The 18,921-nt window shown below is 37.9% G+C and overlaps 1 protein-coding gene across 1 annotated transcript; it reads left to right on the forward strand.

The window, feature by feature from the left end:
• Positions 1-4,038: 4,038 nt before the first annotated feature.
• Positions 4,039-18,279, forward strand: LOC140508946 (stromelysin-1-like). The gene is made up of 10 exons (XM_072616872.1): positions 4,039-4,278; positions 5,155-5,399; positions 5,503-5,651; positions 6,580-6,705; positions 9,147-9,311; positions 9,815-9,965; positions 11,961-12,094; positions 13,459-13,618; positions 16,691-16,794; positions 17,865-18,279. The coding sequence occupies exons 1-10, from the start codon at positions 4,117-4,119 to the stop codon at positions 17,963-17,965; spliced, it is 1,497 nt and encodes a 498-aa protein (XP_072472973.1). The 5' UTR covers positions 4,039-4,116; the 3' UTR covers positions 17,966-18,279.
• Positions 18,280-18,921: the final 642 nt, after the last annotated feature.

Below are 18,921 nucleotides of genomic sequence, written 5' to 3' on the forward strand. Positions count from 1 at the left end.
ATATCACTTTGGACTTCAGGAAAAGGGAAAGAAAATGACTTGGGGAAAGGAGACGAATGAATGCCAAGAAAAGAAATTGGAAGAAGCACATTTACTCATTTCACATCTGGCTCTCTCACCTTGTCCTCTCCTCTGCCCCAGTGCTACCAGATCCAATCTAAAATTCACAGTAACTTTTTGAAGTCCAGGGCTCTATTAATTAGTTGTCCTCCAGAAAAGAAAACTTGGGAAGAAATAACCACTGTCTTTAAACATTTGAAGGTAGGGTAGGATGGTGGGTAGACTGCTAGGGTCAGGAAAACCTGAGTTCAGATCTTGGCTTTGCCACTTGCTGGGTGATGATACAAAAGTTGTTTCTTTTCTCTGGGCTTCAGTTTTTCCAATCTGTAAAATGCATTGGTCTACATGCTCTCCCAGGTCCTATCCTACTCTAAAGTTATGGTTTACAATCAGGTTGAAGCCAGCCTGTGCCAGTTCCAAAGAGCTGGTTGTTAAATTTTTAGTGTGAGCATTTATACCTTAGATGTGGACAAGAGTTACAAATCAGGACTTAGCTTATTGTTTTGTTGATTAATGACAATGTAATGGAGAAAATGTTAAGAATATAGATTAAACTTAAAGGGGTATAGTATTTTTTTTTAGAGAGCTGTTTGTTAAACATTTACTAATATACCCTGTCTATAGACTTTTGTTGTAATTCCTTCTGTTTTGCTCCAGAAAGCAGAAATGCAACTAGCACATAATGACAAATGATTTTGCCTTGGGAGGGGTTTTTTGTCTTAAGAGACAGACAGATGTGGGAACCAGGGGACGAAGAGTCGGAGAGTGACCTTAGGGTCACTGCCGCAGGGAACTACAGCTAGACATCTGGATAAAGACACCTGCTGGAGCTACGGAAAACTACAAGATGAACTAGGCTGGAGAACAGCTCTGATTCTTCTCAGAACCAATTCTGATGATGCCCCAGTGAGCTGAGGAAAAATGCAGAGCATCCTTGCCATCAACCTTGAGCAGTTGTTGGTGACACCTACAGGGAGCAGAAGGGGCCTACGCAAAGAGAGGGACCCAGCTTCCTCTTGTAGACTGGAACTGAGTATGAACTTATGTAAATATTCAGAAGAAGAACAATTTTTTCCTCAATGGAGCTGGAGTTGTGTGGCTTTGTTTGGGTGAATTTTTTCGCCTTTCACATTTCAGTTGACTTAGATAACCTCTAAACTAGAGAATTGCCAAGCCTAGCGGCCTGTGGGCTACCCAAGTCTTTTCTTACCTATCGCAGGTCTTCGGCTGGCCAAAACCGGATGCTCATATGAGAGAAAGGACGTTCCAGAGTCGAACAAGGGTTGAGCTTTATTTCAGGGTTTCAGTTACAAGTGCAGGGGATAGGGGGAAGGAGAGAGATATCTCCCAAAGAGGCAAAGATCTACAATAAGGGCTTAGGAATAAAAGTGTAAGTGGGGAGAGAGGGGGAGGGGGGAGAAAGAGAGAGGAAAGTGAGGAGCCTAGTAAGCTCACACGTGGTCCTTCGCCCAAGAGGCTTTTTCCGGCTTTCCTGAACCTACTTAAGCCCTTTGCCCGTAGTTTACATATCAATATCGAGCCTGTTAGGAGACAACAGGTGTGCCCAATCCGGGACGACCTGGAGGACAGGGAGACTCCACCCATCACGTATCTCCCGGGGAGAGGCGGAAATACCCGAGCTAGCCGAACTAGCTCAGTCTGACCTTCTCGAATCCCCGCTGTTCATGGAGGGCCTCGTAAGACTCTAAGATTTAGAAGTCCCACTTTTGCCCGCCCGAGACCGTCCACACGGAATTGAACTTCCAATCCTCACAGAGAATCATCCTGACCCTCCCCACGCATCCTTCGATATCGCTTTGGACTTCAGAGAAAAGGGAAAGAAAATGGCTGGGGAAAGGAGAGTTCTGCTCATTGGCAGACTTCTGTTTGTTACCCCAGATTTCTGTTTTCAGTCAGTTCAAAAGTATTTATTAAGCACCTAGTATTGGTCTGGTACTGAAGCTGGCACTGAAGATATAAAGAAAGGCAAAAACCATCTATCAAGGATATTATGTCTAATGGGGGAGACTGAGGAAATACAGTGTAAAAAGGAAGTAATTAGAGGGAAGGCAGTGGGCAATGGGCCAGGGAAGGAGGATAGGCCAGGAAGGCCTCTTGAAGAAGGTAGAATTTGAATTAAGTCTTGAAGGAAGCTAGAAGGCAAAGTCCAGGAGGGAGAATATTTCTGGTTTGGGGTATAGTGAATATAAAGGAATCAAAGAAGCAAGAAAACCAGTGTCACTAAATCTTACAGTATGCAAAGTTGAAGTAAAGTATAAGAAGACTGGAAAGGTCTGAAGGGGCCAGGTTGTGAAGGACTTTAAAAATTAGAAGATGTTATATTTAATCCTGGAGGTAATAGGTAATATAAACTGGCAATTTATCTACAATTTATAGTTACAGAAAGGCACCTGAGGTTCTGAGAAACTGAGTGGCTTATCTTTGGTTAAACAGCCAGTACGTGTCAGGGGCAGTTTTTGAATTCAAGTCTTCCTGACTCTAAAACATTGGAGTTTATTGAGGAGGGGAGTGATATAGTTAGACCTACTTTTATTTTCCATAGCCTTTTAATTTAAAATAACAAAACAATAACTTTTTCCTTTAATATTTATTGTAACCTATAATCTCAGTGTATTGAAATTGCCAGGCATACATTTCCTCAGGTCTCCTAGGTAGGACCTATAAGCAAGGGAAATTAAGAATCCACCTGAATGCATTTGGATTTTATGTACTGGACTCTCACACAAAGGTTCATTTAGAAACAACTTTCTAACAGGTTGACCAGTTCAAAGGTGGAATGGTTTGCCTCATCATGTAATGAGTTCCCTATCCCTGGAAATCTCAAATAGTAGTTGAATAACCACATACTGAATACATGATGTAGAATGAAATCATGCCTTGGATAAGAGCCTGGCTAAATTAGTTTAAATGTTCTTTTCGACTCGATGAATGAATGAATTTTGTTAAGTTGTTCCAAACTCTTCATGACCCCAGTTGAAGGGGTTTTTTGGTGGCAAAGATACTAAAATGGTTTGCCATTTCCTTCTCCAGTTCATTCTACAGATAAGGAAACTGAGGCAGACAGGGCTAAGGGACTTGCCCAGGGTCACACAGCTAAATTAGTTTTAATACTCTTTTCAACTCTATGAATGAATGAATTTTGTTCAGTTGTTTCCAACTCTTCATGACCCCATTTGGAGTTTTCTTGGCAAAGACACTGACTGGAATGGTTTGCCTTTCTTTCTCCAGATCATTTTATGGATGAGAGACCTGAGACAAAAAGGGTTAAGGGACTTGCGAGGGCCACATAGCTAGTAAGTGTCTGAGGCCAGTTTTGAGCTCGGAAAGATCAATCTTCCTGGCACTCTATCCACTGAGGCACCTAGCTGCCTCAACTCTAAAATTTCATAAATCTAATTATCTAATGTTCATTGTAATGATCATCTGTCAGTTGTCCTGCAATTTTACCTCTTCTATTCAATTTAATTTCTACTAATATACTCTGTTATGTGCCAAGCACATTGCCAAGAACTGCCCTAAAAAGGTAAAAGAATCAAATTATTCCTGCCCTCAAGTAACTTATGTTCTGCTGGGGCTTGTATTCTCCTAATTTGTGTGTACATGCTTGCATTAGGAATTAAAATGAACTGGGCAGAAAACTGCCTTGCTTAAAAAAAAACTAGAACATTTTGAATTTTTGCAAAGTCATCTTCCCCACATGAAATACACGCACACACGCGCGCACACACACACACACACACACACACACACACATACACACACTGCTGTATTAGAGAGTCCAATGTAACTTTCATTTCCAGGTGTAGATATTAAAGTTTTCCTTCATGAAAGCACAGGAAACATTTCCTGCATCTTAATCATACTGCAGCATTGCAAAATTGGAAAGCTGAGAGGAATTAGGGGAAAAAAACCCTGTGTCACTCTTTTTTATTTATTTTGGGGGGATGATTTCTGCTGCTGCTTAGCTGTGACTCAAGCCAGTGGGTCATGTCAACAAAATACCAGGGAGGATTATAAAAGTGGAACCATTGAGGTATGCAGGAGAATTGGCAGAACCTGACACGCTTTACTAAAAGACCAGTATTGAAGATCACAATGAAGAGTCTTCCAATTCTCCTGTTACTTCTGGCATTTTCTGCAGCCTATCCTCTGAACCCAGCAACCACAGCTGGAAAGCTGAGTATGGATCGTGTCCAGGTAACATAGGAAGACGGGCTTCACTTCTCCAGGGTGGGCAGGCAGGCAAGCAGACAGGAGTCCAGTGAAGCAGTTGGAGAAATGATCTTTGCCTCTTGTTATTTTTGAATGAAATTATTTGAATGAAAGGCATATTTAAGGCTCAAAAAACCATAGTTTAAAACAAATAAGAAGGAAGTATTCTGTTTATGTTACTCTTGACAAAGGCAAATGTCTTATAGAGACAGTAACCTTCATGGAGAGATCTATACTAGTAAGGGGATGTGGAAAATTAATGAAATTGTCTAGAGAAATTCACACAATTAAATCAAAAGTGTTCTTTTTCTTTATCTATATAATACACTTTTCTTTGTGCAGTAAAACCATTCAATGTGAAATTTAAAAGTTAGTTATGAAGGAAAAACCAACTATGAAGATGAATAGTTATTTGAAGAATAATGTGAAAATATATATATTCAATTCACTTGTATTTTGAAAAGCTAGCAGAATACTTCAAAAGGGTTGAGACATGAGCAATAGAATAATATTATTTCTAACATACGAACATATATAATTTTTATTTTTTTATTGTTCAAACCTGTGACTTTATTAATATAAGATGTTCTAGTGTGAAAATTCTCTTCATTGATATAAACTGGCAATTTATCTATAATTTATAGTTACAGAAAGGTACCTGAGGTACTGAGAAATTGAGTGGCTTATCTTTGGTTAAACAGCCAGTACGTGTCAGGGGCAATACTTGAATTCAAGTCTTCCTGACTCTAAAGCTTACCTTTTATCCAGTGTGCCATAGTATTTCTTAATATTATTACTGATAGTAATAATACGTAAAAAATCTTAGAGACAACTAAATCATTATGCTTCTTATCCCACTAGAAATACCTGGAAGACTTCTACAACCTTAAAAATAATATGAAGCAGTCTGTTCGTAGCAAGAACAGTAGCCCAGTCGTTGCAAAAATCCAAGAGATGCAAAAGTTCTTAGGCTTGCAGGTGACTGGGAATTTGGATGATGACACTATGGATATGATGAAGAAGCCCAGATGTGGATTTCCTGATGTTTCCTCTTTTGCTTTCTTTGCCTATAAGCCTAAATGGAGAAAGAATGAGGTTACGTACAGGTAATGCTTGATGATGAGGTTTCTTGGAGTCTTAACTTTGTCATTTACTTCTGATGTGAAAAATAATGAATGTAGGTTAATTTCCTTCAATTCTTTAATAAAGGATTGTGAACTACACATCTGATATGAAAAAATCTGACATAGACGCTGCCATAGAGAGAGCTCTGAAAGTCTGGAGTGATGTTACTCCCCTCACATTCACCAGGCTCAGGGAAGGAGAGGCTGACATCATGATCTCTTTTGCTGTCCAAGGTAAAAAAAAACAAAATTCTGCCCCACTCTCTTTCCTTCATTCCCCTGCCCTCTTTTCACAGTGGAAAGAATGTTGCATTTCAAACCAGAAGGTTTAGATTTAAATTCTTGGATCTGCCAATTATTAGGTATATGATCTGGAACAAGTCAGTTTCTTCATCTAAAAAATGAGGGGGTTAGATTAGATTTAATTCGACAATAGGCTCACAGGATAGAAAGATGGGAATAGGTCTGGAGTAAAGCAGACAGAGCTCAAAATCTGCTTGATGCTTCCTGTGTGGTCCTGGGCATTACTTATCCTTGCCGGATATCAATTTCTTCATCTTGATAGATTTTTTAATAAATTTTTTAATAATAAATTTTTAATAAAAATTGGTAGGGTGGGGTAGGGTTGGACTACATGGTCCCTGAGTTGTCTTCCAGTGATAAAATCTAGGATTTTATGATCAATTCAATAAGAACTTATTCAATGCCTACCATGGACTTGACAATGGGATAGGTACTGAAGAAACAAAGATAAAAACACATCCATAAAGAACTTTCATTCTACTGAGTGGAATGGAGACAGATAAGTAAATGCAAAATACATCCAATAACAAAATATTAGGAACTAATAATGGGGGCATTCTATAACTGCCCCTTCTTAGAGGTGGCATATAAACTGAGTTTTGAAGATATGACTTTTAAAATCCTTTTTAGCTTTAAATCTATGATCCTATGAAACCCAGGCCAGGCTGGAAAATATCCCTATTTTAAAAAAAGAGGGGTGGGGTGTGGCAGGGGGAGGAGAGGAGAGTGCTAGAGGAGAGTAAGCTAGTTAAAAGTAAATAACTATGTGTGCTGACTAATGTGATATAATCGTTTCCAAGACTTTTGAAGGCAAAAACTACTTCTCAAAAAAAAAAAAAATGATCTTTGTTCTTGTTAGCTCATGGAGATTTTCTACCCTTTGATGGACCTGGGGGAGTCCTGGGTCATGCCTATCCACCTGGGCCTAATATTAATGGAGATGTTCACTTGGATGATGATGAACAATGGACAGAAGATAAGAATGGTAAGTTAAAATTACTTTAAGATGATTTTTAATAAAAATGATAATTCACTAGAATGATCTGAAAATGGATGACCTTACTAATTGAATTTTTAGGAGTTGATTAGAAAATTCTTTTTGTTTTGTATCATCATTATTGAAAAGTTTTCTAAAAGGCATTAATTAATCTTTCTACTTTAGTGAAAACAGTATAGAAAGTATAGCCATAAACTTTATCTAATGATTTAGAATCTGGACTTGGTTTTAGATACAAGATTTAATTCTTACTATCTATGTGACTTTGGACAAGCTTTTTAAAGCTCTAGGACTCAGTTTTTTCATCTGGAAAATGAGCCTATTGGACTAGATGTTCTCTTTCTAGCACTATATCTATGATCTTATCATCTTGAAGATTATAACTATCAGTGGCAATTTCTAGAATATTATAGATGTACAAGGTATAATATAGTAAATTGAATCTTGCTTACCTAAAGGTATAGCTAGGAGCTTATTCTTTTGGCTAAATCCCTGGTGAGAATTTCAGCTAGTGGAATTTTGTTTAATTGAGATTTCACTGTATCTAAGCTCAAGCACTCTTTCATGGTATCTTTGGAATATTCCAGTCGCAAAATATGGTATCCATGCTTCACTGTTCATATTCTTTACTCAATTAGATATGTTTCAAAGCACTCTTGCAAGATCGAAAATGAACCATATGCTGTGTTCACTAATAGAGATAGTTATTATGATAGAAACGAAAAGGGAAATAGACACTTTGTTGAGAGAATGACAATGAAGTGGATACTTAACAAAAACTTTTAGACTAGATTGGGCCAACTGCCTCTAGAAAGGGCAAAGGGCCGTCTAGATCGGGATTGGAGCTTCCATTTTGGCCATGAATAGCAAAAATTCAACAGCTAAACATAAATAAAATTTTACCCCAATCAAGATCTCAGTGGAGAAATCATTCTTACTGTTTGTGATGCATTCTGACTTGTTTTTTTTTAAAGTTACAACTCTTTCTTCCATAACATTGATTTGTGATTTGGGATAAACATCCTAGAAAGTTGTATGGGGTACTAAGAGCTGACTTGCTCAGGGTCATGAGTTGTTTTTCAAGCATTTAAGACCCTTTTAGATCCCATTTGGGATTTTCTTGACAAAGATACCAGAGTAGTTTGCCATTTCCTTCTCCAGCTCATTGTACAGATGAGGAAACTGAGACAAACAGGACTAAGTGACTTGTCTGGGGTTATACAGCTAGTAAGAGTCTGAGGCCAGCTTTGAACTCAAGAAGGGGAATCTTTCTGACTCTAGACCCAGTACTCTATCCACCATACCACCTACCCCCTTGCTTAGAGTCTCAAAACTAGTATATTCCTTAGATAAGACATGAAACCAATTCTCTTGAATCCGAGGCTGATCCTTTATCTGCTACTTATTGCTGACTTTGGATATATTACTTAGACTACAAAGAAAGACTGAACAAGATGTTTGTGCAATAGTCAACTGCTTTTGAGAAGTGATTGATAAATATGCTAGAAATAATTTATCTTGTTTTTTTAAATGATATATTGCATTTAGTCCTTACCTGAAATCCCAATAACACCTAGTAGAGTCACAAATCATGATTTCCTCAGCATTGGAAATTCTCTTTAGCCCCATTTTCTATGACTTAGTAGAGAAATCCTAGTGCCTGAGGCATTGCGGGGTAAACTCAGTTGAGCAGGATCATGCAATCAATAACTGTCAGAGGGGAAATCTGAATCCAGGTCTTCCTGAGCTCAAGTCCAATCAATGTTCTATCCATTCCTCCATGTTGCTTTTCAACAAGTGTTTGATAATAATGGTGCAGAGAAAATAGGCAAAACTCCCAGAGCCTAGCAAAATGCCCTATACATATTTGGCTTTCAAAAAATTTGTTGGTAGAACAGAAAATAGCAAGAGTTTGCCACCCAAAGACCTTAAAGTAAAATGAAAAAACTATGATTCATTGTCATTGATACTGTAGTTGGTTTATCCACCTTTAAATAGTGTCAATTTCTTTTTATTTTAACTCCTATGAGAACGTATCATTAAAATTCTACATATATTATTTTCCCAATTAAAAGAAAAAAGAAAAGCACTTTTCTAGAGTAGGGATTGTTCAGTGTGTATCCCAATACCACCAAGGAAAAAGGCATTGGTCTTCAACTTCATGTATCATTGGGAGGACATTCTGAGTCTTTCTCTTTCACAGGTCATCATTATTCTCTAAGTTAATAAAAAATATTTTCTTTACCCCTGGACATATTGATCAATTTTCTTTAAGGAGATTCTATTAAAAAGTTTTTTGTTAAATTTCTCTGCCCTAGGGGTAGGCCTCTGTTCAACTTGATGGTTGTTATATAATATATATATGTTTACTGTTTGGATAATTCAAAGACTAGCTTTTTGGTCACTGAAAACTGATGATTTCCCACCAGGAGCCAACTTATTCCTTGTTGCTGCTCATGAATTTGGCCATTCCCTGGGTCTCCTTCATTCTAGTGATACCAGTGCTCTGATGTACCCAATCTACAACACAAATACAGACCTCAGCAAGTTCCACCTTTCTCAGGATGATATTGATGGCATTCAGACTCTCTATGGTGAGTGCAAAAATGAGTTCAATTCTTTCTAAGGCATTCTTCAGTTTATCTCTCTGTTTGTCTGTCTGCCTGTCTATCAATAAGCATTTATTTAAGACTTATTATGTGCCAGGCATTATGCTAACTGCTGGAGTTACAAAAGAAAAAAATAGTTCCTGCTCTCAAAGAGCTTACATTCTAACAGGAAAGACAGCATATATGAATCAGTACATACAAGACAAATATAATTGCATGGTGGTCTTAGATGGAGAAGCACTACAAGTTGTGGGGACCAGCAAAGACCACCTAGGCGAGGTGAGAGTTCATGAGCTGAATCTTAAAGGAAGCTATGTACTCCAAAAAGCAGAGAAGAGGAATCCTGGGGAAAATGTGACTATAATGATATGTGTTTAAACTAAGTATACTGCAAATATATTGACAGCATGATCCTTCAACGAGGCACTGAATGCCTTGCATTTTAGCACCCCCATTCACTTACTCCCCCCCGCAAATTTTCTCTCTAGGATATCCACTGGATTCCTCTGATGATCCACTACCACCTACCAAATCTACAGAACAAAAGAAGCCTGAAGAGAACCCAGAAACTTGTGACCCTAACACCTCCTTTGATGCAGTGAGCACTCTTCGGGGAGAAATGTTGTTCTTTAAAGACGGGTATGATCAGATGAAACTTTTCCCTCCACCTAGTTCTTGAAATTGTTGAACTAAGAATAGAAAAACAAAAACAAAATCAAATCTGAACATTGAATTCTGAACATTAAGAACCAGAAATTTTCCCTTAGGCTGTCAACAAATCCAGATCTGTTCTACATTCCCTAGACAATCTCTGTCTTGCTAAATGATGAACGTCATGTTTGCAGACTTGAATGTGATTGATGTTAGCTCAAGATAGCTGCCTCCAAGGGTCATGAATCATAGGACTGATAAAACTTAAAGGTGGAAGGAACCTTAGAGGTCTGCTTTGTCCAAACCCTTCATTTTTTAGATGAAAGAACTAAGGTATGGGAGGGTCAAGTGATTTGTCTGAAGTCCCAGGATCATTGAGAATCAGTGTGGTGCAATCAAGAGTACCATTTTAAGAGTCAGAGGATATAGGATCCCAACTCTGCCTCTTATGACTTCATTTTTTAAAAAAATCTCAAATTAGTCACTTATAAAAAATTCTGCCCTATTATCCAACCCAGGAACACTGTCCTCGAAGGCAACACCATATAGCATAATGAGTCCCAGCCTCAGAATCAGAAGACTATAAGGAAGCTGTGGTCTACAGTAGTGCTAAACTCAAACAGAAACAGATCCCTAAGGAGAGCTTGTTGACTTAGAAAACCACAAATCAATACTATCTATGTTATATTGTATTTTTATGTAATTTGTTAAACATTTCTCAATCACATTTAAATTTGGTTCAGGCTCCATTCAGGACTGTTGCCTGCCATGTTCATAAGTTTGATACCTCTGGTCTAGTAAAAGAGCACTGGATCTGGTGTCAGAAGACCTGAGTTCAAATGCCAGTTCTGTTACTTATTGTCATTGTGACTTTGGGAGAGTCAGTTTATTTTTCTTGGCCTCCTTTTGTTTATCTAGATGAAGGGATTTTATTAGATGATCTCTAAGTTGCTTCTAGTTTTCAACCTTATGAATCTTAGGATTCATGACACTTGGAGGGTAACCTCCACACCTTTGTGAAGCCCTTGGGTAAGGGCTCTGCTTCTGTTTTTGCCACTAATTATGAGATCTTAGACAGGTCCTAGAAAAATAGGGGGAAATATCATTTGCTACCATCTGAAGACTCTTAAAGAACAGTGGAGGTAGAGTGTGCCACAGTAGAAAGCTCACTGGGTTTTCCATTTAGAATCAGAAGATCAGGGTTAGCCCTGGGCTCTATGTTTGACCTAGGGTAATTCACTTCAACTGTCTGGGGCTTAGTCTTTCCCTTTGTTGGAGCTGTACCAACTGATCCCAAAGGATTCTCCCAGTTCTAAATAGCAGAGCTGGATTTTGAACCTATACCTTCTGACCCCAAGAACAGCACAGCTGTCTTGCCCCTAGAGCCTTATCCAGAGACATTGATTTATTCTGAGTAATCTATAGACAGGTAGTGACATTTGTATATCTGCCCAAAGGATTGCTATGTGCTGACATTTTAAAACATCCTACTAATAAATCAACATGTAGCCATATTTACTTTCCACAGGTCAGATACAAGGCGTACACAGCCCCATAACCCTATGGAGGATAGCCCACTGCAGGTTCTTAAGGTAGATTGAGTGGTTTACAGGGAGACGAGAGATTCCACACAGTTGTTTGGCTCCCACTTCTCTGGAAACACAAGGCCATATGTGTTTCTGAGGGATGTCCTAGACAAGCTGTAGCCATTATTGGTCCACACTTCTTTACACTGCTGTAGGAGTAGCATGGATAGCGTGAGGGCTGGTCAGGCATGAAGGCCCTCAACAGGAGAGAGAGAGAATACATGTAAGAAATGGGAGGGAGGAGAAAGTTCTTTTGACCACCTAATAGACAAGCCCTCCCTCTCCATACCCTCCTTCTCCACTTCCCCCTTCCCTGGAGAAAGTAGCTGATGATCTCTCCAATAATTAAAATTAATGGGATGTTTCATGTGTGCAATTCTTTTAAAACTGCTTTCAGGTACTTTTGGCGTAAGTCGATCAACAGTGTAGAACCAGTGCGATATTCGCTGTCTGCCTTTTGGCCCTCTCTTCCATCAGGTTTTGATGCTGCCTATGAACTCACTACCAAGGATATGGTTTTTGTTTTTAAAGGTAATTATTGGACAGTCATTTCTTTAACTAACTGGGATAAATCCTAATAAGAATTGGATTTTCCTTACTTTATCAAATCATTTTTATCTATTGGTACATAACATGGAAGTTCTAATGCCTAAATGATGTGGAATATCACAAATTATAGGATTGAGGGCTAGATAGGATCTTTAATCAAACTTCCCTTTTCCAAAGAGGAAACTGAGGCCTGGGGTGGTAAGTGACTTGTCCTACTCCAGGTCCTCTGAATCTAGACTCAATGCTTTTTGCCTCTCTACGAAACACATTTTTTCCTGAGAATCATAGGGAAACACAATATCTGCCTGAACATGATTTAAATATCACTTTTTGAAGTTGCTATTTTTAAAAAAGAATTCCTTACTACTTTAAATCTCAAAATTGCCCTTCTTTGCTTAAGCATGTGATGCAATTGATTACAAATTCATTTAATAAAATATCCAGTAAGGCAGGTATGCAGTGTAGTGGATAGAGTTCTATGTTTGGAGTCAAGAAAACCCAAGTTCAAATCTGACCTCTGAAACTGCATACTGGTTGTGTGACTTTGGGCAAGTCACTTAACTTCTGTTTGCCTCAGGTTCCTCAACTATGGAATGGAGATAATAATAATAACACCTGCCTTCCAGAATGGTGAGGAGGATCAATTTGTAAAGAACTAAGCACTGAGTCTGGTATATTTTGTGGCTGTTCAGTTGTTTTTCAGTTGTATCCAACTCTCTAAGATGACATTTGGGATTTTTTTGGCAAAGATACTGGAGCAGTTTTCCATTTCCTTCTCCAGTTCATTTTATAGATGAGAAAACAGAGGCAAACAGTATTAAATGACTTGCCCAGGGTCACATAGCTAGGAAGTGTCTGAGGCCAGATTTGAACTCAGGAAGATGAGTCTTCCTGACTTTAGGTCCAGAACTTGAACCACTACATATGTAGTAGACTTCATATAAATGTTAGTTATTGTTATTGGTGTTCAATGTTATTTTCAAATTTCATACAAAGGCTTGGTTGTTTTTTAGTCACTGTAAAACCATAACATTCTATGATGCTTAAGGCTTCTAAGAAGTCTTTCCCATACATGATCTTATTTGATCTCCAAAACAAGAATAGGGATACGTATGATTGTCCCTATTTTCACAAATGAGGAAACTGAGATATAGAGAGATCAAAATGACTCAAGCAAAGTTACCCAGTCACTCAGGAGCAGGCCAAAAATTAATCCCCAGGTGTCCTGACTCAATTCTTTGCTGCCCTATGATATTTCTTCATCAAAATGTACTTCTAAAATGAAATAACAATAAAGAACTTTGACCTCTCTCTCACTCAAAGCTCCTATTGATTTTTCTTCATAGAAAGCAAATTCTGGGCTGTCAGAGGAAATGACATCCAGCCAGGTTACCCAAGAGATATCTATACTCTGGGCTTTCCAAGAACTGTAGAGAAGATTGATGCAGCATTTTTCCACAAAGAAAAACAAAAAACGTATTTCTTTGTGAATGACGATTACTGGAGGTAAGACTCAACTTGAAGCCATTTCTATTAAGTTTAAAGAGGCACACTATTATTTTCCCCCCAGTCCTTCAGTGAAGTCCTACCCTGATATCCCATTATGGTGTACACATGACTCTAGGTTCCCAAAGGTTGTGACAGTGAAGTTGAACTCTAGCTTACCTTACTGAGCAGGGGCCTCCATTATAAGCCTTTACACTGAGTCTGTTGTCCAAGTACCAATATAGCTAAATTTGAGAGCCCAATTTGGCCAACAGGTAATGATTTTTAATCTATTTAATATCTCTCTCTCTCTCTCTCTCTCGCTCATCTTTCTTTCTCTCTATCTAGCCAGCTCATAACAGCCTTTGAAGATAGTCTACCAGTTAGTATTACAAAGATAAGGAGAGCTTCCTTCACCAAAGAAACTGTAAATCCTTAAATTATTGAAGAGTTATTTTTCAAAGTGACATATTGGAATCCTAAGGTTCTCCAAGAGATTTTTCTTTACTTAATCAATGTGTCAGGCATTGTTCTAAGTGTTGGGGATACAAAAAGAGGTAAAAGATAGTCCCTACCCTCAAGAAGCTTACATTTGTATGGGGGACAGAGGACAATATTCAAATAAATATATACAAAATAAGCTATATGCAGAACAAATGGGATGAAAAGGGATAAAATCCCTTTTTGGACATTTAACAGAGAAGCTATGAGACATAGTGGTGAGTGTAAATCTGGCCTGAGACACTTGTTAGCTGTGAGACCCTGGGCAAGTCACTTAACCCTGTTTGCCTACGTTTCCTCATCTATAAATGAGCTGGAGAAGGAAATGGCAAAATACTCGAAGTATCTTGGAGAAGAAGACCTCAAATGGGGTCACAAGGAGTTGGTCATGACTGAAATGACTGAACAGAAAAACAGAGGATCTAGTCAGTCAATTTTACTTTATAAGTAAAATCTTGAATTTATCATAAAAAATTCTTATGCTTTCATCATGTACTGTTCTTATCTAGTTTCTATATTGGATAGATATTACCTGTGCCTTGCCTGGAAGTCCCTCCTTTATTTTCTTTTCTTTCAAAACTATACCTCTTCCTCAAATCTGCCTCCACAATCCCCACCATGCCTTCCTAGATCATGATCAATCTCCCTCTCCTTTAAACTACTGCAGCCCTGATGGTCCTCACCACTCCATTTAGCACTTGATTATATACTGAGTTATAGTGCCCACACTTATTGTATGTGTGTGTGTGTCCCTAATTAGACAATAATATCCTTAAGGGAAAGGAACATGTCTTATCCATCTGTATCTGAAGGTGCCTCGCACAAAGCTGAGCACGTAGCCAGTGCTCAATAAATACTCTTTTCAAAATTTGATTCATTGAAGTCTATGTTGTCTAGAAGCACTGCTCTTTATTAAAATCAAAGTAAATAAAGAGCTTTACATAAGCATTTATATTCATCATCATTGTCAGACTCTGAGAAAGAGAGGAAATAATGATCCCCAGCCGAAGAAGCTAGTGGGGGGTCGGTGGCCAAATAACTGTTCACTTAAAAGAAATAGCATTAGACCTACTAAGGATTAGTTAGTGGACTCCAGGTGCATTTACTGTACTTATCCTCTCCTTTCTAGCATCACTTCCCTGGCACTTAGTCCCCCCCTTTTTTTTAGTCTGTGACTTTCATAGAAAACACATCAATAGTTAAGTAGATAGAAGAGATAAATCATACACTTTCTCCTGATATATCACCAATCATTACAAATAGATTTCTTTCCCTTTTATAATGCAGGCAGTTGCCTCTATTCTATACTTCACATTATATGTGGACATGGTAGATTTGCCATGTAGATTTACTTTGGACAAGTACTTGTGCTTTCTTGGCTCAGAGTAGGAATTAATTTCTAGATTATTACCTAAAAGCAATTTTGCTGGAATACAATGTCCCTGGCACAGGCTGGTGTCAGCTGTCTATTTATTGTTCAGTACAAGAATTGTGCATTGACAACTCAGATAACAACTGACCAGACAAAGGGACGTTAAAGAATAATACATTTGTCCTTCTCCCTCTCTGATGATTCAAACACACACACACACACACTCACACACACACACACACATCAGAGACAACAGTCTAAGTTTGCAAAATATGCCTTGTTACCTCCAGAAATTCCCTGGCAAGAGGAGATACAACTCTTCTCAGACTGCCATACTTCTCACCTAGCAAATTGATGTTGATGGGGAGAGGTAGAGAGAACTGAACACTTCCAAGGGTATTTCAACAGTCCCTGAATGGGGTAATGCTCTGAAATGCCCAATTTATTATAACAGCGTACTTATCACATCTTCCTTAGAAGAAGCTGTGTAGACATGATCCAGTCCAGGACTATATTTTTGCTTCATTCTGTTAAAATTATTTTCTCCCCCCTCCACCCCACCACCAGTCTGGAACTCCCTGTCACTTCTAATCATTGGGAGCGGTTGATTGAAGGTGGGGAGATGATCGTATTTGTTAGGGCTTGTGGGTAGAGACCCATAGGCAGGACGCAACAATTGCTTTAAATCTCCATTTAGAAACCTCACTTTTACTGTGTAAATACCGTTTTCAGGGATAAACTCGCAAATCTAAGACAGTTCCACAGGACAAATAAGATGTATGGAAGCCTAAAAATATTTGACATTTCTTTTCAAGACTGCTAAACATTTAGCCAGGATGACTCACCAACCCAGTAGCAGGGCTAAAATGTCAACCCGATCATTTGTGAACTGAAAGAAAGAAAAGGGCCTTCTCCAGAGGCTACATTAAATACCTATTTAGGAAAAATTAAAGAATACAGTAAAAGATGGCCAAAAACGGACCTGGGAAAAGCTTCAAATGCTTGACTTCTTACCTGGCAACCTAAATAAATTCAATAGAATGCACTGGCCTGCACTATTGGGATATGTCTTCAACCTCAATAGCATAATGAATCCATCAGTCAATAGATATTAATTAAGCACCTACCATGCAGTAGTAAGCGATACAGAAACCAAATTGAACAATTCATTGTCTTCAAGGACCTTCCATTCTAAGCTTTGTTCATTCTGTTTTGATTAGTTATGATGAAAAGAGACAGTCCATGGATCACGGCTATCCCAGAAAGATAGCAACCGACTTTCCAGGAGTTGGCCAGAAGATTGATGCTGCTTTCGAATCATTTGGTAAGACATTATAGATTTCAACAAAGACAAAGCACACTTATTATTAAAAGGGGAGGATGTGAAGTATTTTCTACTTGATTCAACTTCTGGCTAGAGTGTGACACTTCCTACAAATTTAAAATGTGGTAGAAAATTAAAGCAATTAGGGAATAATTCAGACTCTCTTCTCCAACTTTTCTCTCCACTTCCCCCCAACAACTTTGGCACAATTAAGTTTCTATTTGAGACAACAGAATTTGTTGCTGATAATTATATAATAATTAATAATTTTATATTAATCTAATAATAATTATTGCTGATAATATTATGATATATAATTTAAATAACTAAATATTATTTATTATATTTACATATAAACATCATATATTAAACATATATTCTATATTATAATTATAGTTGTATAATTATTAAAATTATAAATTAAATAATATCTTTTAATAAAAATAACAATTTTAAAATTCATTTTGCATGTAGACAAAAAGTATATTGCTTTCTCACTAACTCACACATTGAGTTCATATATATATATGTATATATATATATATACATATATATATATACATATATATATGTATATATATATATATATACGATCAAATGAAATAATATTTGTAAATTGCTTGGCACCTAGCACATCGTAGGTACTTAAAAATGCTTATTGTCTTCCTGTGCATGGAATTTTCTAAGAAAAGAGCAAAATAGACTTGGAGTCAGGAAATTTGAGTTTAAATACAGTCCTGATGATTACCAATTGTGTGATCTTGAACAAGAGACTTAATGTCTCTGAATTTTAGTCTCTTCATTTATACCATGAGAGAAGGTATTGGATTAGATTATTTCTGAAATCTCTTCCAGCTCTAATTCTTGGTTTAATAATTCAATTTGACAAAAACTTATCAGAAGGATTGAGAAAAATCTCTTTGAGCATTAGGAGAAAGGGAAGCAAAGAGAGAAAAATTTCAGTTTAAATTTTGAGAAAATAATGTCTCATTCTGGGGTTATTTACGTTCTCTAAGTTTTTGTTTATTAGAAAAAAAAAACCTAATTGCTTCCCTTGCTTTTCCTTCTAGGGTTCTTCTATTTCTTCAGTGGATCCTCCCAGACTGAATTTGATCCTAATGCTAAGATGGTGACCAGAACCCTGAAAAGTAACAGCTGGTTTAACTGTTAAGAGAGATGGTCATAAGATAGAGGCATTGTCAAAGCAAATGGACTAAATTCTTCACTAAAACCACTGAGAATGAGAATGGTTCATTTTCTGATGAATGTGCAAGGATCAGGGAAGACAGAATACAAGACTTTTATGTGTGCCTTGAAATTGTGTTAATTTATTGTGTCCCATCAAGTTGGGCTATATTTCTTTCTTTTTTTCTCTTTACTAAGTTTCTGCTGATACAGAGGAAAACACTCATGTGAAATAGACAGGAGAATGTGCCATAATAAGTTATTATTTGTTATTGAATAAAGATTTGTGCGTATAATTTACTTTCATTGGTTCAAAAATCAATCATTTCATAGAACTGCGAAATTTCAGATTTGGAAAGGATCTTAGAGGGCTTCTAGGTCAAAACATACCAAGAAAGTGATCTGGCCTGCAAGGTATTGTCAAACAGCCATCAAATCTTTGCCTTAAGACCTCTAGTCAGGGAGCCTATGCTACCTTCCAAAGAAGCCCATTCCATTTTTGGATACCTCTAAGTGACAGGATATTGTGAAGGTAGATTATAATAGCTAATAACATTTAACATGTATATGATGGCTTAAGATTTGCAAAGAACTTTATATATGTTGGGCAGATAGGTGCCATATTGGACTGGCAAGGGGAAAGATCAGTTGGCACCTGAGGAGGGGAAGAGGTCAGAGGGAGAGATACCCCAGAGACTGCCATGGGGGTGGGGGCCTAAGGCCTGAGGCCTGAGGGGGTACCCCCTTGGGGCCACAGAGGGAGGCACTTCAGCAAGACTGAGGCTGGGGCCTGGAAAGAGAAGGGGGCTGAAGCCTTGGGGGCCATAAAAAGGAGGTCATTTAATTGTCCCTTATTCTCCCTTTGTGGGGAGACTCTAGCTATGAGCATCTTACAATCTTTCCTGAGAACAGGGTTTGAAAAGAGCTAGACAAAGGCCCTTA

The sequence above is a fragment of the Notamacropus eugenii genome, chromosome 5, assembly GCF_028372415.1.
Source record: "Notamacropus eugenii isolate mMacEug1 chromosome 5, mMacEug1.pri_v2, whole genome shotgun sequence".
Taxonomy (NCBI): domain Eukaryota; kingdom Metazoa; phylum Chordata; class Mammalia; order Diprotodontia; family Macropodidae; genus Notamacropus; species Notamacropus eugenii.

Coding starts and splice junctions, on each gene's coding strand:
- LOC140508946 (XM_072616872.1), top strand. CDS start 4,117: ATGCAGGAGAATTGGCAGAACCTGACACGCTTTACTAAAAGACCAGTA. Junction 5,652..6,579: donor GATCTCTTTTGCTGTCCAAG/GTAAAAAAAAAC, acceptor TGTTCTTGTTAG/CTCATGGAGATTTTCTACCC. Junction 13,619..16,690: donor GTGAATGACGATTACTGGAG/GTAAGACTCAAC, acceptor TGTTTTGATTAG/TTATGATGAAAAGAGACAGT.